The sequence below is a fragment of the Passer domesticus genome, chromosome Z (assembly GCF_036417665.1).
Source record: "Passer domesticus isolate bPasDom1 chromosome Z, bPasDom1.hap1, whole genome shotgun sequence".
Lineage (NCBI taxonomy): Eukaryota > Metazoa > Chordata > Aves > Passeriformes > Passeridae > Passer > Passer domesticus.
The window spans coordinates 64,117,536-64,141,935 of record NC_087512.1 but is presented as its reverse complement, the minus strand read 5'-3'; the positions used below and the strand labels follow the sequence as shown (position 1 = coordinate 64,141,935).

Genomic DNA, 24,400 nt, shown 5'->3' with positions numbered 1-24,400 from the left:
ATTAAGAGATCATGTTGTTTGTTTATACGTAATTATAATGCAACAAAAAGGAGGGAACACATAAGTGGCCACAAGAAGATGTCTTACATAGGTATTAGAAACATCCGCTTCAGAAAGAATAATCAGAGCACCAATGTGTGTTCCAAAATATTTGTATATTCTTTGGTTTAGAAAAGCAACAAGCAAATTATTTGTGGGTTTTTTAGAAGCTTGGAAGAAATCTAATCTTCTGTGCCAATTTGATGGCTGCAAGTCACTGGATTAGACTATAAAACATTCTCTTAAATATTTTTTAGGGCTGTATTTTAATAGCATGCTTGATAATAAATGACCACCAAGGTTCACTCATGTGGCCAGTAGCTTCCTTCAACAAGAGTTACAATGTTTTGACCCAGGAGAAGTGGAGTTCTCAGACCCAGTTCTCTATCAACCACGGCTTAGTGCAGGCCAGATTGAATTGCAGTTCAGACCTCTGCATGAAAGATGGAGAGTTCTTCATTGATGTTTGCAAAACTTTTATTTTGAAGCAGTGCTGTACTCACTTGGCATCACTGTCTAGCTACTTGTCTTCATCAGACACTGTGTTCACAAGCACTTTTGAACAAAAGTAGTTTCAGCACAGTTGTGAGTGAGAACATTTGCATCAATCCCTGGGGCCCAACCACAGTGAAAATTGTCCTAAAAATAAGCATGACCTTGAATCAGCACTTTTCTGAAATTCCACTGAAACAGTATGGCTCTTTTTGCCATTGTAAGAACTGCAAAAGTGACAATATGTTTGAATAATTACCTCTGGAAAAAAGCTGCCTGCGGATACAATTTAGTCCTCCTCAGTGCTAATTTATTGGCACAGACACTGATACACGTGTAGTCCACTTGAATTATTGACATGTCAAAGCAGATACTTTGCATACACATTTTGTGAATTTGAATGACCATGTTGGCATCAGAGCAACAGAGAATTACGCTTTTTTCCTCTCTTCTCCCTCTTTTCTTCCCCAGAAGAGTCCCCTTAATAAGGAGAGAGAATTTCATATAAACCTACCAATCTTTGTCAGTTTGGTTTTTTCCCCAGGTAAACGAAAGCAGATCTGGCCCAATAGCATGCGCATGAAATCACAAAGTAAGCGTGCTGGGACTTGCTCATTTTCCTGGAAGCAGTCTCCCACACAGATATACACGGAGCAGTACACAAGTCTGAATGAGAATTAGAGGCTGATGGTGCAGAATCACCCGTGGGACAAGTTTTTCAGGCTCTAAAGGGGAGTGGCAGAGCTGTATCTGCAGTACTGTGGTGACAGCACATATGTTGTCAGATAGTGGATTTTGTGATGAAAGGGAGAAACAGAAAGCAGCTATTCTTATGCTCTGGAGTCTCATTGTGAGCCAAGTGGTTTGTATTGTTAGCCTGCAGACTGATACTGTAGATTAATACAGTGAAAGTGGAAGAATTGGATTGCTTCCTAAGTTCTTCCCATTGAACTGTTGTTCCTTATGTACATTTCAGAAAAGATTTTTACATTGGATTGTAGCAATTTCAAAGAGAAAATAATTTCAATCAATTTGTGTAGTAAGGAATTTCATTTTGCTATTTTGCTGTGTACTTACAAGGGCAAAATTTTTAACCCAGCAAATTGACATTTTGAAAAATTGCATAGAGGTAAAGGAATTAGCCCCTTTAATGTGTAGGTATTGCTTTTAATCATAACCTTTAGAGGGAAACAGTTTTTCCAAGCCTGCTATTTACTTCTGCTCCTTATTTCTTCTTTTGGTATTCCAAAGGGCCCCAAATGACAACAAATAGAAAGAAATAGGTTCTACCCCAGAGAGCTAACAGTCAAGAGAAAATGTAAGAGGTGACTAGAAAGACAAATGGAGGAAATGCATAAAGAAAGCATCTGCAGGCAAGTATAGGTGTGCCAGTAATCATAGAGATCTATTGGCTTAACCAGTGCTAGATGGAAATACTTCTATTTGGGCTGGTATGTACTATCTTTTGCTATGCATTCTCCTATAAGTTATAATACACAGACAGTGTCTGCATTGTATTGCATTTATTCTTGCTATTTTTATCCTTCACCATCTATCTGAAACTTTGTTCAGTTGTCAGTCACTGCCTTACATTATTTTTTTTCCTATTCTTGGTCTAATTTGGTCTCCCAGTTATTTTGTTAATAGAAATAGAGAAGCAGCCAAAATTCCAATTTTTGTGCTGAAATAATAATAGACTAACACAGAGAGTCTAATAAATCAGCAGTCCTTATGGACTCTATCACCCTGCAACAGATCCCCCACTCCAAACCATTTATAGCAACTGAAATTTTATTTGAAAGCAAATATCTGATGAGGCAAATTAATTATTATGACATTTTTCTATTGGCTAAAAAATGAGGAATCCAATGTTTAATACTTGCTAATGCTTTTTTTGGCATCAAGAAAGGAGACACAGGTATCTAATATTAAATAGTGCTGCAGAAGGGCAAGTTAGCACTTTGTTTGCCAAATTAAGTTTCAAAGACTATGTAGGTTATGAAGTTTGACTTTCTGTCCATAAATCTTGAGTGACTGACAAACCACTGTAAAAAAGCTTTGTTCAAAAGGAATCTTTGGCAGGCAGCATCAAAGGTTTGAAACTCTGGAAAGGATGAAAAGAAAACCCCACTTTTGCACTGATTTCCCCTACAGATCAATGTCTCTGTGAAATTTGCCTGGGAATTATGAAGTATTTACTGTATTATGTGCTGGTTGTTTCACTGTATCCAAAGGCCCCAGCGGTTCCTTTTATCTTAAAGATTTAGGGATATTTTTGTACATGAAATCTGAATGAATGAATGAATGCATCAGTGGAACACGGGTAAAAAATTGCTGGATTTAGACAGTTCTTTTCTTCTTTATTTTATCACAAGTTGGAGTATTGGTTTTACGACACCTAAATTTATGGCTACATATTTTTATGGTAAAGCCCAATGACATGTTCTGAATGTTCCATCAAGCTCTCTCAGTGTTTCTTCACTTGATTCACAGCTTTGCAGGGTATGAATCAGTCCTGTAGTATAACTCTTAATCTCTTTTTAACCAAAATAATGTAGTGAGAGGGGTTTTTTTTATTTATGGTGTGTGTCATCTTGTCATCATCTAATTACGTAAACCAAAGAAGGGGAAAATAAAATGTTTCTTGGAAAACTCTTGTCAGCTGTCGATCACTGCAGGAGATGAAGCGTCTGTATTACATATAAACATCAGGGCAGAAAAATTTTTGTAACACACAGGTCCTTAAGTCTATCCCCAAGCAAGATGTAGCCCTTCTAGGGCATGAGCTGAAGAATAACTGGCTTTTCAGGGCAGTTTCTACTTAGAAACAATGCATGCCTCCTCAGGTGCAGTGTGAGGCCTGAGGAGAAAAGCTTCCTCTGCATTCCACAGACTCTTTAAAGCTCTTATCCACCTGAAGGTGCTTAAACTCTTGTTTGTCTTCCACAGGGTGAAGTGAAGAAGTGAAGCCTCACAGCTGAACTACTATGAGGTCAGAAGCCTTGCTGCTATATTTCACACTGCTACACTTTGCTGGGGCTGGTTTCCCAGAAGATTCTGAGCCTATCAGTATTTCGCATGGCAACTGTAAGTATAAGGGGCCAGAGAACTTCATGTAGCACTGATCAGGGGACTTCAAATCAACACTACTTAAATACAGTTGCAGTGGATAAAGTTGTTTTTTCTTGATTTCTCCCATATCAGCCAATTTACATTCACAGGTACTAATACATGACTTTTTCACATGGTCTTATTATTTGTTAATCTAACACAAATAATTGAACTTCTTTAGACTCAAATGGATTCTGCTTGAGCATTAGGCATTTTTTTCCTAAGATGGAATTGAAGAAGCTAAAAACCAAATCAAGACAAAGAATCTTGTATGACAGAAAGTCTATGCTTTCTTACCAGCAGAGATTGGCAAACTCTTCAAAATCTAGTGTAACACCAACAGCTGCATACTGAGATCTGCTGGCTAAACAGGTGGAGAGCTTTCTATGTATCTTACAGTGGACATCAGGCTTGATTTAACTGATTCTTTCACATTTGCCTCATCTCAATTGTGATAATGGCAACGAAAATTCTTCAAAGTCCCAAAGTTTCAGATGTTTATAAGGATGTCTTTAGCATCTGGGCCCCTAAAAGTGTACCAGGGAGCAGCAAATCAGCCAAGACAGGCTTCTGTTCAGTTCTTTTTTTGTTCAGGAATTTGCTTTTAAAACTGTCTGTTTGCTGTGCTTTGCAATGGCCTTGGTACCCAAAAACTTGTTTGTCCTGTGTAACATTATTCTGAATGACAAGAGTCCAAGGCACGCCTGATGTGCTGCAAATGCTAATAGACCTCTGAGATACAACAACATGGAAGAAATGCTCTGAAGCAACCCCATGGCTAGTGTGGCCACTTCAGCACCAACATTTTCACCATCCAGAAGGGCAATGCTAATCATTCTTAGAAAAATTTGCCATACTTGATGTTTTTAGAGAAATAGAACCTGGGATAATTTTTCCTCTGCAGGATGGCATGCAGAAGTGGATATGAATGTCCCTAGTTTGTTCTAGATCCATGAGTTACAAAGGAGCAGAAAACACTGAGCAGAAAACAGCCTGACAATAAAACTTGGCATTTTGCAATGTCGGACATGATCAGAAGGATTAAGCTTCTGAAAGTAAATCCTGCCTGGTATCTTAATTTATTTCTTAAAGAGTCATCAGCACCTGATTTGGTGAGAAGTTCCTTTTTCTGTCCAGTTTTATCCCGAGACTTTGTGGCACATGACACTTTGAGATGCTCTGCTGAAACCATGCTGTGAACCAGTAATTTGACCAAGCTTAACAGGTACAATGCTTTTGGAAGACAATAGCTAAAATACTAAAGGAGCTCTGAAGAAATAGAGTTTCTGAAGAAATAGACTCCCCCAACTACAGTTTTCTGGGAAAAGCATACTGATGGGGAGAAACCATAGCTCAATGCTAGTCAGCTCTATATAACATTCATTTGCAGCAGGTCTGCCATGATAATGCTCATCAGAGGATTATCCTCCTCTTATCTTCTGGAATTTTATTTACTTAATTAGCTCCTTGTTTGTGTACCCAGATGTCATGATCATATGATACACATGAATGTGAAGTGGCCCTTGATCAGAAGTGTTCACTGTTCAGTTGTACACCTGTCTGAGGAGCAGTGGAACACCCTGTGTATGCTGAGCTCTCACCCCAAAAAAATAATGGGAATAGACAATAAATACTCTCGCTGAGTGGTAGAACTGGAGGCGGGGGGAAGCTCACTTGTTGATAGCATAAGCTCAGTATGGAGATTCCAATCAGTATTCCTGCCCAGTTACCAGAAGGACTGGTGGAATATCAGACTGGTTGCCAAAATAATGGGCAGTGACTTTAACTTAATGAAGTTCAAGTGGTGATTTCCCACTGTTTCTCAGAGAACCCTGCAGCTATTCTGTGGCAACAGTCGAGTCCTATAGAAAACCCAGGGAACTGGCAGCTTGAACCTAAAAGAGCCAAGACATTTGCTTTGGCCACTACCAGTCATTGTGGTGATTGATTGTCCTCTGTGGAACAGCTTCATCCTGATGCACATGCTTTGCAGCCAGGAGCAAGCATTTAAGCTCTGCAAGCAGTGAAAGAAAAACTGCAAGAAAGTGCCATGTACCTGTGTGCCAAGAGCTCCAGAACAGCTTTATGCTTAAAAATATTCACAGTTTTTGTCTTCTACAAAGGTGGTGACTTTTTCTTTGCAGCTGCAGACACTGTAACTTTGAAGAACTCTCCAGCTTTCTGTGCTCATGCCTTCCAGCCCCAGTCTGTGCTTCCAGGGCAGAACAGAAACCATAGGTTTTGGCTATAGCTGGGCCCCATGGTGATTCATGTTAGCACCATTTCAGTTTGTTATTCTCTTTTGACCCTGTTGATTTTTTCCCTTCCTACAGACACAAGACAGTATCCGGTGTTTGTGGGTCACAAACCGGGGCGGAACACCACACAGAGGCACCGGCTGGACATCCAGCTTGTCATGGTCATGAACAGGACCCTCTACGTTGCTGCTAGGTCAGTAGCCTCCTGCTTCACCACTCCTCTCTAACTGCTTTAAGAGGAGTAAGGAGAAGACAAGGAATATTCTGAGTTCTTCTCTGATGGACACATTATTTCCAGGATTGTCTTGCACTCAGAGAGAGCTTTGCAGCCCGTTAGTAAGACATATTAGAAATGTTGCTAGATGATCAACTAAAGTTTTGTGATGTGTTACACCTGTGCTTTAGGACTACATGCCTCTGCCTTCCTCTGAGACCTGCAAGAGGGGAGTTGCCAGAAGTATAATTTAGTTCCATGGAGAAGCAATTCCATCCTCATTTTATTCCACTTGTCCTCACCAATAATGACAAATTTTAGAGAATAATTCTTCTGTGCACAGATGTATTTTTATAAGAATTATTAGAATATAATTTTGCTGATTTAGGCATGTTTTTGGTATCTTAAGACAAAGAACTAAACATGCTTCCTCAAGGTTAATTGAATTTAGTGTCTTGACTTTTTCGGAGAGCTATACTGTGCAGACATGAGCATGTCTTTTTATAAAAATTGCACATAGAGCCACCCATTCAGTTTGCCTAGCTCAGCTTGCACTGTCAGCCTCAGTGGGCCTATCAGACAGCTGCCAACCTGGCAGAGATCCAATATTAACACTTCACATCCCTACCTGTTGTTAGCAAAGAAGATTGAGGATCTTAGAGTGGGAATTACATGAGACATGCAGAATGAGTGCAAGATGGGTCCAGATTAGCAAGGCTGGGTGGTCCAGATTTGCAAGGGCGGGTAGTCCAGTTTAGAGCTCTTGGACCCAGATCCTGTTTGGGACCTCCCTGCAAGCTGCCTCTCAAGTAATAGCTTGTTTCCTGCCTGTTTTCTGGTCCTCCATTGGAAAAACACACACCTTTCTGCATGTGTCACATAAAACCAGGCTGTTGCTGCAGATGGGAGAAGTGGTGGGTGGGATGGCCAAGAGTAAAGGGGAACAGCTGCTGAACAGGCAGCCTCTCACCACCAGCCCTGTCTGCAAAGCCCTTGGCAGCCTCTGGGAGCTGCCTGCCTTTCTTCTCAAACAGCCACTCCTCATCTCCTGGGTGGTCGGATGTGTCCTGTGGGGGAAAGCTGCCCGTCGATCTCCGTGCAGCACCACATAATTGGTAATTGCATTACACCAGCACGGTCACTGAGTGACACATTCAGAGTCATGTCCCTGGCTGCTGGAAGAACACACCTGTTCCATTACCCAGCCATGGCAGCTGCTCTGGCGACTTGCAGCTTCCCAGGCTCCTTGCATACCCCGTGCTGCATGGGGTCTGGGTGGCAGAGCTCAGGGCTCTCACGGCAAGACCTTGCATCGAGTCCAGGCAGAGAGCAAGTATCCTTCCACAGGAGTTGCGGTGCTGGTGGTCATAGGACACAAGGAGAGGTCAACCCTGTGGCTATTGGCAAAGCCCTGTGCTTTGCCTGAGGTCCAAGATTGCCATTTTTGCCATTTTTAGTGAGATAATGAGTGGGGCAGGGCTGAGAGTTGAATAGGTGTGAAAGGTAGTGGCAGGATTTCCTCCTTTTCATGACTGAGCTCCCTTTGCTTTCCTTATTTGTTTTCCTTTAAATTAGGAAATTATTTGCAGTTACGTGGTGGTAAATCCTCTTTGCAGATTTTACTTTGCTGTTTTCATAGTTTGTTCCCAGACTGAGATTGACGTAGTTAGACTGTCTCAGTGCCCAAGCAACTGGCATTAGAGCAGGAAAACCCAGAGAACAGTTTTGGGATATGAAACCACTGTGTGCACAAATAATATGAAAAATTCTAATATTTGGGGGATAACATGTACTAATATGTGAATATGCGTTCTTCCTCATTTGTATAAAACAACTTGCTACCATAAGAGTGCTTATGTAGTCGTAGGATCTTGTGACCTACAAAAAAGAATAAAGACCTGATCTGTTTTGTAGTTACACAGGCATGAAAAAAATCCTCTTACACTATTTTTCCTTTGGTAACTCAAAATCTCTTTGACATATTCTTTACCCCCTCCATGTTACTGAATAAAGTCCTTCCTGGGCTGACAAGACTATGTGTTACAAGTTGAAATTCAGGGTAATTTTTAAACTTCAGAAAATGAATCATCCTTTAGTATCTAGTGTGGAAGAAAGTTTGTAATTCAAGTACTGCATTTCCTTCAAAGGCAGTAGTAAATCTAGAGATTGGAAGCAAATTTGTACACAAGCAAATGTGTTTGCCAAAGAGTTTTGTAACAAAATTCATTGATTCATTGTAGCTAAATACATCTTTGGGCTATTATATGAGATATTGCTTTCATGATTTTTTTATGCATTGAAATATAGAAATCCTAAGTTTATGTTTTACCCAGTTATCTGAAAGACAATCAAAAGAAATGGTTAAATAATGAGTGTTTTTATTTTAGGGGTGTTGTGTTTAGGTTGGGGAGTGTTTTTATTTGCTTCTTTTGAAAAATCCAGTGTTGACTTTTGCAGGCAGTTTCAGCCCACTAGAAATGCTAACTCAGATTTGAGAACTGTTTACATTTTATTAATGATCAACTGGCATAGAACAAAATTTCTGTCTGTCCACTACTTATTTTGTCATATGGGATACACAACTCCTGTATTGGCTATTACCAAATAAAGTTTTGTGTCACTTCATAAAGGCATTATTTCATGTTATCAGACAGAAATACGCAGCCAATGTAAATCAGAATAGCTCAGCCAAAGGCCATAAAGCTTTACTGTCTGAGCAGGCTTGCTAAGGACCGGCTCTGTCATCTTTTTTCTCGTGGGAAGGGTGCTCCCTCCCTATCTCTCTCTCACTGGCCCACACCCAAGCACACACATCCTTTTCTAAGTTTGCTGTGTCTCCTCCTCCCATTGTCTCGTGCGGTGGCAGCTTTTGTTCACATTATCTGCCACCCTCTTGTGTGTGTGAACCAAAGAGGTGCGGAGCAGGGTATGGGATGGCTCCCTCCTCCTTTGCTGTTACGTGCTTCCAAGCTATGCTCCAAGTGCCAAGGGTCGTGCACAGCCAGTGGCATTATTTAAATTCCCTTCCTCGACAAGATTATGCCATGGCAACAAAACTCAGTTCTGCTGACTGGAGGTGGGAAAAACGGAAGCTCTAGGATTAAGTAAATTTGTGTTAGAATAACTTAATTAGCAGTAAACTGTACACATACCACAGCTAGTAGAAAGTAGGAGTTGGGCAGCAGTGGGAAAAGGAGAATGAGAACAATCCCACGTTTTCTGTGATTAGGGAGCCCTCCCCTGAATTTGACAGTTCTTTTGCTCTCTACTGACATTGTCAGCAACTGTGCTTCATCTGTGGCATGAGAAAATAATATGCAATTTTCCTGATGCTAACCTTTTTTCCAACAATCCCATAACTTAGCATCAGAGTTTCACTTGAACTGCTCATTGAACCACATAGTAAGTCCTCTAAAGACTGTTTTATTGAGGTGGAATTAAACAACTCAGCTCTTTCTGAGTACCACTGCTGTATTTTCTAATTGTCTTGTTGAAAATGAAAAAAAAACTGTAACCTCTGGAAAGTGAGGCTGATGAATAAAATCAAGAGCTGTGCTGGAAGAAGGGTTTTAGAGGTCCACCCGCACCACATTTGCAATTCAAGACTTTTTTTCCCCCACTTTTATATAGCAGGAGTGACAGCAATAAAGATTAATGCATATAAAAAGGGAACTATGATGTAATCTATGAAGCTGATATTGTGCTAATAGGTAATTTTATTCCAGAACCAACCCTGACCACTGCTCTGTCACTGAAGTCAGGCAAATAATAAATTGAAGTATTAAACCAATCTTGTAAGTAAATGACAGCTCTGGTTTTGGAGTCTGGAGGAGAAGAAAACCCATCAACTCCTCAATTTGGCATCTTGCAAAGCAAACAGCCTCAAGCTCCACAGGAGACAAATTTTCAAAGCCAGTTCCCTACCACAATACTGCCACTTTTCTTCACCTGAAAGAAGTGTTGCTTATTTCTCTTGTAGCAGTATCCTGTGTTTGTCTTAGTTAAAGAGACTAGCAATATTTCCCAAAACCCAATAAATATGAAGCTAACCTTGAGAGCAGGGATTTCTAAAACAGACAGAGCCTGTATTCTGCATTCAGCAGACCCTCCAATGCTGTGGATCAAACTTCAGCTGGACAGCTTTCTGCATGTTAAAAAAAATCAATTTTGTTTCAAGGAAAAAATGAGATCTCAGTCTCAATTTGATGTGCTGGTTACTACAGTGTTGTGGGTTGGTGGGCTTTTTCAACTTTTGTGTTCTATACAGAACTGTCCTTTTTCTCAGCTTACATGGAAGAGAATGTCCAAAAAGATATCTTTACCTAATGAGCTGTGTCTATTTCCTCTTTCTAAGAACAGATTGGCAGCTAATTGTAGAGAAGGACAGGTTCTCAAGAAAATAGGAAAGTAAATGTAAGAAAAAAAAGTGTGAACTTTTTTCAGAGAAATATTTTACAGTTTAGTTTGGCCAGCAGTGTGTGAAGAAAATAATAATTTCTGGGAATAGTCCTATGCCTTTTTCGTCTACCATATTGTCAATCAAATTATAACAGCTAAGCTTAGACACATATTAAAAAAGGAAAGGGGAAAGTAAGGGGAAAGGGAAAAGGGGAAAGGGGGAAAGGAAAGGAAAGGAAAATCTTATATGGCTCAATGTGGCACAGTGACATCTAGCCCAGGAATCTGGCGAAGGGTGCCTAAAAGCTATTGCAGCTGATTTCAGGATACAGAAAAACATCTGCATGCTAGATTGTGGCATCTTCTGTAGGACTGATAGAGCAGAAATCATGTGAGACTCATCCACTTTCCCAAATCTCATTTGTTCAAATAATTGCTTTTGGGAAAGAATCTTACTTTGAAGTTTTGTAGCACTTTTTTTCTCTTAATGGGAAGGCAAACAGTTTATATATGAAAATGCTTTTGTGGGAGAAGCAGGAGATGCAGCCAGTAATGTCTTCTGGTAAGACCTCTGATTTTTTAAAAATAGATTATGGGTTATCTTGTGATAGATAGCTCTCTTAGAGAAAATTAACTGTCTGGCTACTCCATTTGACTTCGTATTCTTTGCTTTTGTTTACAGGGACCATATTTATACTGTTGATATGGACACATCACATACAGAAGAAATTTATTTTAGCAAAGTAAGTAGCTTTTATCATCACCCAGAAACCAAGGACACTAGCACAAGCTTCAAATAAATAGGATGGTTACATTGTTTTAAAGAACTTGCCAGCACTGTTGTAAAGCTGTAATAAGCAAGTAAGATGGCGTTGCTAATCATATTTAAGGAGAGCTAGAATAGCAATCATGTCCTCTGCAAATTTCTGATAAGTGGTTTAGCTGGGCTGATAAGCAATCTGTACTGAAATATGGTGAGGTCCCTGATGGAACATCTGTCAAACATCTATTCATTTATATGCAGCAGTTTTCTATAACAGCTATACAATCCAAATTAAGTCTACTGAAACTTTTGTCATAAGAAGCAAGTTACATATTTTCAAGTGCACAATTTTTTTTCATTTGTGCAAGAACTGACTAAATATAATCTTAGTATAACATCACTTTCTAGTGTATTCATATTATACTAATACTAATTCACATTAAACTAATATTAATGCTAATGTGAATACTAATGTATTCACATAGTCTCCATGGGAAGTTACATTCAAACAAAAAAAAGCTTTGCCTGCATTGTATATTAACAGAAACTTACTGAAAATAATCTGCCTTCAGCTCCTTTGCTTTACATTCATGTTGTGTAACATATGTTAAACACAGCCTTGGTCTGACAGAAGATCATAAAAATTTGGGCATTGGATGAATTCCACTGGAGGAGGGGACAGTGCTTCATTACAATTATGGTGAAAATGAGCTTTTTCACTTATCAAAGAGTAAGGCACAAGCTTACAATAGAAATGAACATTCATGGTTAGTCTTTCAGCTTGGACCCCTCCATGAATGCACAGTGCCTCAGTTTAGTGATCAGGAACACTGTCAGAACAATCATGGCAAATTATGTCTAAAGTGATGCCATCTTAGGCCATATGATTTTAAATAAAGTTTTATTATTATTAATAAGACTTCCACATTTGACCATTTTTGAAACGTATCTCAAAAAAACCCAGATTGGCTGGGATTTATCTGAAAATCTTCTGGAGGAAGAGTGTTAGCAGATAAAGTCAGCAGTGTCTTGAGAGATGAAAAACTTTTGGAGCTTGTTAGCTGAATTGAAGTGGTAAGAATTACCTGAATTTTATTTCTTTCCAGATCTAAAATGTTGTCTTTGAGAATGTATATTTCATTTAGAATCCAGTAAATGTTCATAGTCCCTAAATTATAATTCTGATTTGTAGAGCAATATCAGTTAAAAGAGAACATCTACTACTTTTAAGAAAAGTACACCTTTTTCAAAGTTCTGAATTCCGTTAGTTTAGGCTTTAAAGAAAGAGGGATAGATTTCCCATCTCATTAATTGGAGGCAAAACAAAGTTTAAATGAATGATCCACATCACTAAACTTTCATTGTTGTGGTGAATTAATCATGGAGAAAGAGTGCAGAAAACTTTCAATAAATGTATGTTCAAAAGCTAGTCTCTACAGGACTACTACTTCTGAAATCAAAAGAAAAAACTCCTGAGTTCTAATTGATTTCTTTCTTTATTCTTGCAGAAACTGACGTGGAAATCTAGACAAGCTGATGTAGACACATGCAGAATGAAGGGAAAACATAAGGTAGGTAATTTTCATTTCTTCTGCAACTGCCACTTTAGTTTAGTTGCATCACTATTATCCCGCGCTGCTGTCTGTGATGTGCAATGGATCATGCCAGTCACTTCTTACCAGTTATTGCTTTTTCCACCAGCGTACTGAAGGTTTTAATTTGCAAAACCAGTTCACTTTGAATGTGATAAAATATTAGGACAGAAGCCACAGCAATGTCCCGAAATATTTAAGGCATTGAGCAGATCACAATGCTTAGTGTACCAGTTTTGCTTGCCATTGCTTCAAAAGCCAAGTGCTGCTGTCCATCCCCCTGTGGGAATTTACTGAGGAGTTCAGGTAAAGCATCAGAAAACATGAATGTGGGGCTGTAAAAGGACTGTTTCTCACACCACTTTCACCCTCCTATAAGCTATGACTGGCACAAGTAGTATCATAATTAAATGCATACTCTTTGACTCTTTACTTCCCCTTCTAGCTACAGAAGCTTTATGCCAGTACATTGTAGTGGTGATGCCACTAACAGCGGCACAGGTGATAAAATCAGATTTTTTGCTCTTCAGGAAAGCAACAGTTTTCAAACAAAATTCACCTTTGTCAACAACAGCAAACTAGGAGCTACAATATGAATGCTGTATCTTCAGCTTTTTGTAATTTTTAAACCACTAGAATATAAATTAATTACAAATTGCTCATTGTTAGTTAAACATAGTCAAAATAAGGCCAGAATATCACAATGGGTACCAGCCAATTTAATTTTAAGCAGAAATATCACTGCTTAAAAATTAAAACAGATACCCAAAATGCAGTAGTTGAAATAGTTTTTATTATTTTTCTTCAGGATGAATGTCATAACTTTATTAAGGTTCTCCTAAAAAGAAATGAAGACACACTGTTCATCTGTGGAACAAATGCATTCAACCCTTCTTGCAGGAACTACAAGGTATGTAATCTGCAGAATTTCATTTATGCCTTGTCTTTTTATTGGATTTATTGTGACTATGTTGGCAGCAGCATGAGATTGTCCTTCACCTGTGCACCATTCGACTCTGGAACATTTGTCCTGACTTGTTTCAGTGCTACAGAGTTCAGTATTGATTGGGTTTCTGAGTACCTAGTTCTTTGCAACTCCTGCACATCAAGAGTATTGCCACTCTGCATTGCCCCCCATAGGTACAGAGTCCTTCAGATCCCCGCTTGGGGCTGTAGTTTCTCCTCAGAAAGTTCCTCAGCTTGTCACTGACACTCACATCAATAATATTGGGGGTTACTTCAGAGTAGCATGTTTTAAAATTTCTGTTCTACTATTCTCAATCACAAAACCAGTTCTGAAGATGCCTGGGGGCATAGCAAGCAAAACCCGAGTTTCTTGTGAGCTCCCCAGACAGGGAGTGGAGATCCCTGCTGTGGAGATCCGATGGCATTGTGTGCTGTGGGAGTGATGGAAGAGCAAATCTCCGCAAGGAACAGTAGGGCAGGACAGAGAATTATTCCTCACTTGCTGAGGATCTGCAAAACCAAAATATTATCTAGTGCAGTGTAGAAACTCTGCTGGTCCCTGCATACTTGACATTAATGCCCTGAAGCAAATTTATTCCTTTGGCATAGTGTATCTCAGTAGTCTTCATTTCAATAGGACCCACTTATTGAAATATTTCCCATTTTCTTAGGCTTTCACCATTGTATTCTGATATAACTCCCAACAGCGGATGTCTCTGGAGTGGCTTTGAAATTAATTTATTTAGGCATTTGACATCTAGACTCTGCTTTTCTAGGCACTGTTATGTCCCACAGGTAATTTCTCCTCTTTTTTTCTGGAAAAATAAAATTCAGTTTTACTAATGCTGCTCCTGACAAAATCACAAGCGTCATTCAGGTTTTGGGTTCAGAGTTATTGCAAAAAAGCAGAACAAAGATGTTAAGAGCCAGGAAAACTACTTCCCTAATGGCATTCACTGTAACTGGTGGTCTTCCTTGATTTTTGTGTAGTGATGCTTTACCTCATTTAGCCACTATAATGGCTGCAGTTTAGAAAACACAGGAGAGAAGTGCAGGGTAGTATTTTCTTCCAGTCTGTGGAGGAAGAACCAAATTTGAGTAAGAACACAAGCCTGTGTCATGGTAACTGTGAGGTACAGTTAGCTACTCTGTTGACAGCTGTTTCTTTAATTCTTTCTTTCCTTGCCTGCTGGTCATATGCATTGAAGCTTCTTGATTACTGGGCTGTATTTATTCTTCTACTACAGTTTGTAATTTTTAATCTCTGAATTCCATTAATGAGGCTATGAAATCTCAGCCAGTCTGCTTGTATGGAAGTTGTCTTTTAGATAAAATTATAGAGTTCTTTGGCATCTTGATGTGAGGCATATAAATGGCCTCCTCACCCTTACTCCGGGGTGTACTACTCCAGAGTACTACACCCCTACTCCAGAGTTTTCACCCCCTATGATGCAGGGGTGGATAATGATCCCTCTGGGTCTGGCAGCCTTCAGAAGGCCTCTGCAACACCTGCCCTGGCTTTTCTTCCATTTATTCCTTCATTATGCAGAGAGAGAAGTAAACATGTGCCAAACAGAAAGCAGGGCTGTCCCTCAAACATGCGAGTGGTTGTGAGGATGAGCCAAGGGTGTGGAGCTTGGTGCAAGAAAAGTTACTCAGGACTAATTTGCTCTCACTACCACATGAAATTCTTTTCATCTTTTGAGTAAACACAACTGACTCCCTTCAGAGTGGATTTTGAAAGGAAGGATACATGACAGAAAACAAACTATCACAAATCATCCACTGAAGGAATTGGAAGCTGTAACATACAAATTAAAAGTCTATTTAAGTGGATGGTGCTGTGTGGGTTATTTGTCATGTTCTGTGATTATTTACTGTGTATGATCTATAGAGTATGAGCTGGACAAGTTGCCTGAATATGCTACAAAGGTTCTTATTCCCAAAATACTGTAGTATAAGCATCTTAAAGGGGTAACAGGTGTACAATTCTCCTTTAGCTCACCAAACCTTCTTGAACTTCATGTAAAGTCAATCTGTATATTCGTGTCGTTATCAGTGCCCAGGGTGAATTTATTTCCCAGGAGTTACATATAAGCCTCAGAATCTACAATTCCTGCACAGATTAATTCTTGCCTGATGGTAAGAGGATTCTCTGTGACACAGACTCAACTGGTATAGTAAAACTTGAAGAGCATCTTTCTGAATATGCAAATCAAGGAAGAGAGAACCGCTGTTGAGACTAGAGCAGAAAGACCTCTGGACTTGGGGGAGAAAAATGCACACAGAGATAATTGTCCCAGTGTTGTTTCTTCTGAATGCTGTGGTTTGCAGTCTTTTCTGTGTATAAGAGTGCTTCTGTTGGGTCACTGGTGAGGATAAATTTTGGAGCCTTGCCAGAACCACAAACCACATAGCTTGCTATAGTTCAAAATGAAACTTGTGTGCAGATAAAATACAGACTGAAGACTTCACTAAAATTTGTCAGGGTGAGAATTATTAAGTCCAAAAGAATGCCTGACTTACTGGACATACATTTTTCAGGCTTATTTTATTTAATGTCATTATTTTTGTCACGTTTTTACTTCATAGTTAGGAGAAGAGTTAGAGAAAGAGCCTTCTCCTCTGCCCAGAAAAGAAGAAACACCATCATAAGCTTCATCCTGGGTAAGAAGTTTTGTTTCTTTGTTTCTCTATCTGAGGAGCTCCCTTTGATTTTTCAGATGGATACCTTGGACTATCTGGAAGAGGAATTCAGTGGAATGGCCAGGTGCCCCTATGATGCAAAGCATGCCAACGTTGCATTGTTTGCAGGTAAAATGACAGAGATAATTTTTTTGCTTTCTGTGCTGCAGCCCAGGCTTGGTATAACAAGCTTGTGCCTCTTGCTTGAGCCCAGAATGCCTAAATCTAAATGGTGTCAAAGGGAGCAAACAATGACTAAAAAGAGGGGGCATAAGAAAACCCCTAGCAAAAAAATCCTTCTCTTCTCTGAAATTAACTTCACTGTCATCAACATTGCATAAAGCCTCAGTTTCCTGGATCAATATTTCAGTATTTCTTGTATTCTTGGTAATACGGCACCATTTTTGGCTGCATTCAGCTTCTGTGAACGTCAAAGGAAATCAAGGCTTGAGTAAGCTTTACTTAGGATTAAGCAGGATATGCTCATTAACAACTCTCAGCCTAAGCTAACATTCATAATAGGAGGAAGTTACGGAAAATGCAGTTGCATGCCCTTTACTAGATCAAGAATGAAAGGGAAGGTGGTTTGTTTTTTTTTAGGCTGAAAACATCTTACTGTGGTCTTACCAGCTGCTGTAGAAAAAAGGAGAGACTTGTATTGGCTAGTAGTGGTGATTTATGCAGCAGAATAGCGTTAATTCTGATTTCTACTATGGTAGTTAGAAAAAGTGAGATCTTATAAATTGGGTTAATTTTGGCTGTTGATTGTGCAGTATTTTTGTATATCTCATCAGAAATTCCTGATTAAATTATTTATTTATTGAACTTCTCTTAGTGTGAACCCTGCTGATCTTTTCTTAGATCAGGCTGTTAAATATGTTGTGAAGTTAATGAAAAGATCCTCCATGATAATGTTGAGTCCTCTTCAGCAGATGTGATGCTATAAAACAGCCTGGATGCTCACATGAAAATAACTAAGTTATTCCTCTGAAGATTTAAGAATGTGCAAGTATTTCAGCCATTCTCAAACAAGTCTATAGCCAAAGGGTTCTATTAAGCACTGCCACGTTTGAGGTATCAACCTCTGCCTCACAAAGGAGAGATTTTGTAAACTGCTTCAATTTCTTTTTTTTTTTTTTTAAACTTTTTATAATGCAAATAAAATGGTCCTTTTGTTTCAAGAATAGTGATATTATGGGCAGGAATATACAGTAGAAATTCTCTAACTTGAGCAAGTAGCTAATAAAGCATGGAAATAGAGAAACTCCTTTGGAGAAATATTTTTCTCATGTACCTCAGACTCCATATCCTTAGTGCAGCTTGAATGACTTTTCAGAAGGGTCTTTCTCAGTATATTGGCCAAGAAAGTGTTTATGACTAGCCTATTGTAAACATTCACTTTGAATGCACATGAAGTTCAGAAAGATGACTCCAAATTTGTCACTGAAGAAATCCTTGAATTATTTGAAAATAAAGAGAATATTTATAGAAATGATCATACTCCTTCATGGTGATTCAGAATAAATTTTATATAGTTCAAATAAATATGTGTAGAATATGCCTTGTAAATCTGCTAGCTTCAGAAAAATCATTTTTATATGTGTCTTACATATTGATACCCATGCTAACTTTTCAGAGTGCAATGAAAAGCGATTTCAGAACAGTTTAGGGCACTAATCCAAGTCATCTGAGTTTGTTGGATGCACTTACATGAGTATGGCTCTTCTTGCAGCCTGTAGCTATTACAGCTGATATGTGTGAATTGTAGTTGGTCACAGGAACTTGGCAGGAAAGAAGACCATGGTTGTATAAACATGATTTCAGACATCCATATCTAAACAATTGAGCTTTTTATGCTATTTTACATTGGGGGGGGGGGGCACATGTAGTAATTATTTTTTCTGTTTTGCTAAGAAAAAATGATCATTCTTAAGTAGCCAAATAAGGACAAGAATTGCATGAGACAGAACAAAGCATACAGTACTGCTAATAAAAAACACTTGGAATTTTAAATTTGGAGCTGAAATTCACACTCACAGAGTTTCTAGGGTTGGAAGGGAGCTCTGGAAATCATCCAGCCCAATCCACCCTGCCAAGGCAGGGTCACCTACAGCAAGGGACACAGCCCAAGTGGGCTTTGAATGCCTCCAGAGAGGGAGACTCCACAACCTCCAGGGGAAGGCTGGTACAGTGCTCTGCCACCCTCAATGGAAAGAAGGTCTTCTCATGCTGAGGGAATCTCCTGAGCTTTATTTTATGGCCACTGCTCCTCGTCCTGTCGCAGGACACCACTGAAAAGAGTCCAGCAACCTCCTCTTGGCTGCCGCCTGTGAGACAGCTGTATGCATCAAGGAGATTCCCTCTCAGCCTTAAACTAAGTCTGAAAGTATAATGAGGAGAGCTTGACCAATAGAAGCCTCTCTGCTTTGTCCTGGGAATCTCCTTGGTGCTGGTGCCTTCAAGACACCAACATAATCTCTGTCAAACAAGATGTAGACAATTCTGATTTTTATGCAGACACAACAGAGGAACAATTTTGTGCACTCATGCTGCACCACTGCTTCTAGCAGACATCATGTTCCAAGATCTATCTCACACATGAAAACAGTCCTGTATATTTACCATGACCTGCAAACAAAGTAGGCAACAAATAAAATTTTTAAATGTTGCTGAATCTTGTGGTTTTATGTCCTTATATTTTTGTATGTTTTGGTTGTCCTTGGGGTGCCATTTTGTAGGTCCTTTCTTATCACTGTCCTCCATTCGTTAGGAGAGAGGAATGCATAATTCATATGGAAAATGCCTAAAATGCATGTTCAAAAAGAAATATTGATGGGCAATCCTCCTCCATCTCTTTTTATTCCTGTTTCAGCAGGACTCCCAGCATGTTATTTAATTTTTTGTTAGTGATCTTTGGCAGAGCAGAAGTGCTCTCAAGGGGAGAAATTTTCATAAGCATCAATTAGCTGACAGTCTTTAAGCCCTGTCTGGTTTGCATTCCCAGTTAAAACTAGCAATTCTATTCTATTTATTTTGCTGACATACCTAAGCAGAATTTCTGAGCATTGAACTAGTGACATGTGACTGGATAGGGTAGTTCAGTATGACATACCTAAACTGAAGAAGAATTATTCCATAAGGTTATTTCCCTCCACAGCATCCCTCTGAAATTACCATTTTGCAAGGGGGTGAGTTGCTTGTTCAGTAATCAGTTCTGTTTACCTAGCTGGATTTTTTCCTTCCTTCAGTGTTCCTAAGGAGACTGTGATGGTTTTGTTTCCCCTTCTCATCTGACTGATGAGAGAAGAAGCAATTGTACTATTTCTAATTCTCCTCCCTCCCTTGTTTCTTCTTTCCTTCCTCCCCAGAGGGAAAGCTGTATTCTGCCACAGTGACCGACTTCCTTGCAATAGATGCGGTCATATACCGGAGCCTGGGAGACAGCCCAACTCTGCGGACAGTTAAACATGACTCCAAGTGGTTGAAAGGTAGATAAACATGGCAAAAAAGCAGCATCTCTGATGAGAGTCTTGGATTTCTGACAGACCTCTTTGTCATTTCATTTCACCAATGCTTTCTGGCAGAAAGAAGGAGGCAGACTACATCTTATGCTTACTCTGATTTGTTTATCTCTTTCACTCCTCTCCTGACCCCAAGTTACTGGATTTAACAGAAGGTGTGAGCTGGGTAGATCAGAATATACATTCCAGTGAGGTTTCCAAGCTGAAATCCACCAGTGTACGTCTGTTGGATGGAAAAGTTGGAGCTTGCAGGGCTCTGTGTGCTTTGGCTGTGTTTGAAAATATTCCTGCACAGCACTGTTAGGTAACAATCAAGGCTATATGAAGTATAGAAGGTTTGTCCTGTAAAGCTAAGATTCATTAATGAAAATAAAATTATGGGAATATTGCACAAAGCCTTTCTGTTACAGTTCTTAAGGATTGTACGGCTGCCATTGAATTAGGCAATTTTTGTGCTCTAAATGCCCTCATTGTTAAGAATTGTGCTGTTTAGCTTCATGTAGGTGTTAAGAACTGTTAGCATTTGGAGTGATTTTAGCAGAGACCAAAGTCATAGTTTCAAGTCTTTTTCTGCATGCAGAAACATTTTGCCAGGTGTCAACTTTAGCTGTCCCACTTTGCTTGCTGCTACAGACACGTGTGGGCAGAAACAGTTACGTGGTTTGTTATTCCCTCAACTCACAGCCTGCATGCCATAAAGAGTGCTGCTTGGACCCCTCAGGCATACAGTTATAAATGCCTGTTTACCTTTGCTTTTACTTTGTGCAGGGCAGACATATTAGTGGCAGAGACTTAACTACCCTTGCAGTGATGTTGTGCAGACTTGTTCCCAGCTCTCCTGTCCCCAGACAGTGATTCTTCTGCAGCAGTGATTTGTTTGCTCTGAAAACTGATCAAGTTTGTCAAACACAGACATTTCACCTCTGGATGTTAAGTGTGAATGTGTTTGGCTTCTCTTTGCATTCTGCATCCTGTGCCTAAATCAGGTGTCTTGGGTTGCTGTTTTTTTTTCTAGAGCCGTACTTTGTTCAGGCAGTTGACTATGGCAATTACATATACTTCTTCTTCCGGGAAATAGCAGTGGAGTACAACAGCATGGGAAAGGTAAGGGCAAAAACACTGCCTTGAATGACTTTGTCAGATTGAGGAGGAGGAAAATTTATGCTATTCTTGGACCAATGCTGTTACGAGTGACCTTGAAATGAGAACCATAAATCATGATGACAAGGTCAGCATTTTGAGAAGATTCCTATTGCTCAAGCCAAAAGGTTGGCTGGAGTGAAACATTGCACTGTCTTGATAGGAAAATGTGTAGTTTCTTACAGTGATGGTATATGCTAGAGTCTCTTTTCTGAAATTATAGAAAGCACAAGGCTAATGTACTTAGTTCAACACAGTACATAGTTGTTAAAAACAGATTCCAAAGCAGGAAGAAATTTTAATGTAAGAAATATTAATTAGGGTGCTGAATAAACAAGGGTAGGAATTTTGTGCTCTGCCATTCTGCAAAGAATAATTAAGCACTTTCTGCATTTTTGCTAATTGCACAATAGCTTTCTGACTAAGCAGTCAGAAAAGCTGACCAAGGTCACAAAGGTGGAGAGCAGGAATAAAAGCCCAGCAAGATTTGCATAGTTTTTAAGTGCTGAAAACACAAGAATTGGAGCAGCAGTGTGGGTTGCAGGGATTGTGAATATGAAATGTGCTTTTGTTTGGGGAAATAGAAAGCTAAGCAGTCTGTATGGAAATGAGTTTTATATGGGTTGAGAACAGATCTCCTGAAGGATTTATGGCTGTGTAGTAAATGCCACAGTCTTATCTTTCATAGCACACTGTTCCAAAGCTTAATTTTTCTCTGTTTCTTATTTGTCACAGATTATAGAAAAGTGGTATTAAATTAAGCACCTTGCTGTGTTATTCCAAATGTTTTAAAAACAGTATTCCAACGAAGATTTTAGGTCAAACAAATATTTAATTTTCTCCGTTATTTTTGCTCTATCCCTTCCAGGTTGTTTTCCCAAGGGTGGCCCAGGTTTGCAAAAATGATATGGGAGGATCTCAGAGAGTGCTGGAAAAACAGTGGACTTCCTTTCTCAAGGCTCGGTTGAACTGCTCAGTTCCTGGCGACTCACACTTCTACTTTAACATACTGCAGTCAGTCACAGATGTTATCCATTTCAATGGCCGGGATGTTGTTTTAGCAACATTCTCCACTCCATATAATAGGTAATAGCCACAATAACCTTTTACCTTCTATTTCCTTTATGTTTTGCTTTTCACCACAAAAAATGTTTTGCTTTTTTCCTTTTTACTTTTTGCAAGCACACGAAGTGATTGCTAGTACAACATAATTACTAAGTACCCTGCACATACTGATAGTTTGTGTTCAATTTTAAGGTACCCTGGTATTGCTTGCTTCATACTTAGGGTGGGCTTGCTTCATAACTTAGGGTGGGTTTCAGCCATTTAACACGTGGACACACTCCTCGGACATACTTTTCTTTACAAGGGAATAGTTCACACCAGCCACCAAGAAGTGTTGTAGCATGCAACTTGCAGAATATTATTCCAAAGAGAAAATATGGTGTTCTTTTCCTCACAAAGAAAGGATTATGTCTGTCATGTCTGTAGCTAAACCTCCAAGAACCATGTTATCTACTTCTTTTTGTTTTATGCATCCCTGGTGACTCTTGCATTGATCCTTGACCCTGCAGTGACCCTGCTGCCCCTTGACTATCCTGGGAGAACAAAGGTCTTGCTGTCTGGGAAGGAGGGTCCCTAGAACACCTATTTAATTGTTTGCATGGTTTTCCAAAAGCATCTGTAGAGATTTTATTACTGTTACGCATTTTAGCGTGTTTCTCTGGAAGTTATTAGAATAACTGTATCTAATTATTGAGAACTCCCAAAGAAGTTAAAAAAATAGTAGCTTTCTAATTAAAAATATATCACAGTTTCACAGAGTATAACATTTGAGCTAAAAAAGGAATTTTATTGTTGAAATTCATTTAGTTTTGCTGTACTCTTGCCACCCTTTGTCAAAGCCTGACCTCAGTAAGGTCATTCACAGAACTGACTTCAAATGAGAGTAAGCGTGGGCCTGTAATGTAAAATCACTGCTTTTGACATCAAAACAGTAAGAACTGCAATGGAATAATTATGCCACCAATAGGGAATACAAGCTTAAATTAAGATGATCTCTTTTCATGCAATCTGGCTTGATAAAAACAGGTGAACAAATAGAGATTCAACATCAGAAAATAGATTGTATCTTGCAATTATCTCAACATTGAGACTGTACTCCCACTTTGCTAGTATTTCCTGTGGCATGTCATGAATAATTCTTTTCCTTAAGTCTTGCATTTTAGAATCTAAGTACTTGGTGTAAACAGCAAAATACTGTTTTATAGGCTGCAGGTTTTGCCACACATGGAAGAAGACAGGAAGGCGTATATTCTTGGACACAGCTTATTAGCAGACCTGGCAGCCAGGAGGGACAAGTGTGTCCTGGGACAGCATCTCCGATCAAGCAAGGGAGGGAATTGTCCCACTCTGCTCTGCACTGGGGCAGTCTCACCTCATGTGCTGGGGGCAGTTCTGGGTGTCATAATATTAGAAGAATCTAAGGATATCAGACACCAGCCAAAGGAGAGTAATGAAGGTGGTCAAGGACTTGAGGGGAAGCGTATGAGGAGTGAACGAGGCCATTTGGCTTGTTCAGCTTGGAGGAGAGGAGGCTGAGGGAAGACCTCACACAGTTCAGAGCTTCCTTATGAGGTGAAGAGGAGGAGCAAGAACCAATCTCTGTTCTCTGGTGGCCTCTAAGAGGGCTTGGGGAAGCTAAGTCATAGAGGTTTAGGTTGGATATTACGAAAAATAAGTTCTTCACCCAGAGGGTGGTTGGACACTGGAGCAGGCTCCCCAGGGAAGTTACCAAGCCTGACAAACATCAAGGACCATTTGGACAATGCTCTCAGGCACATGATGTGATTCTTGGGATGTCCTGTGCAGGAGGACTGGACTTCAGTGATCCTTGTGAGTCACTTCCAGTTCAGGATATTCTGTGATTCTGTAGTTGTATGAAACCTACTTCTAACATAAATGCATCTCTCATGCCTTCTCCACTAAAGAAGGGTTGAAACAAATACCTTTGGTCTCTAGAACAAAGTTTCCTTCTAGACTGAAGTGGAAGAGATTCCTCAGCCTAATCAGAGGTCACTCAGGTAGAAGCTAGTGTTGATTTGTACTCCAGTAGTTCAGAGGTGGCTTGGACCCCCTTGGCTGTGACCCACAGTGCTCCATCGTTCCCACTGCATCATACTACAGACCTGTAATCTGCCACCCTCACAAGTAAAAGATGT

General features: G+C 39.6%; 1 protein-coding gene across 4 annotated transcripts in view; it reads left to right on the top strand.

Annotated features, from left to right (window-relative positions):
• The window catches only part of SEMA6A (semaphorin 6A), a 118,665-nt gene that overhangs the window by 47,661 nt on the left and 46,604 nt on the right, over window positions 1–24,400 (top strand). For all 4 annotated transcript variants that reach the window (XM_064405676.1, XM_064405674.1, XM_064405677.1 and 1 more), the window contains exons 2-10: window positions 3,481–3,618; window positions 5,976–6,093; window positions 11,195–11,255; window positions 12,784–12,846; window positions 13,676–13,777; window positions 16,557–16,647; window positions 19,887–20,006; window positions 21,055–21,143; window positions 22,048–22,265. In XM_064405676.1, the coding sequence (XP_064261746.1) occupies window positions 3,519–3,618; window positions 5,976–6,093; window positions 11,195–11,255; window positions 12,784–12,846; window positions 13,676–13,777; window positions 16,557–16,647; window positions 19,887–20,006; window positions 21,055–21,143; window positions 22,048–22,265 (962 nt within the window). In that variant the 5' untranslated portion in view covers window positions 3,481–3,518. The remainder of the gene's footprint in view (window positions 1–3,480; window positions 3,619–5,975; window positions 6,094–11,194; window positions 11,256–12,783; window positions 12,847–13,675; window positions 13,778–16,556; window positions 16,648–19,886; window positions 20,007–21,054; window positions 21,144–22,047; window positions 22,266–24,400) is intronic.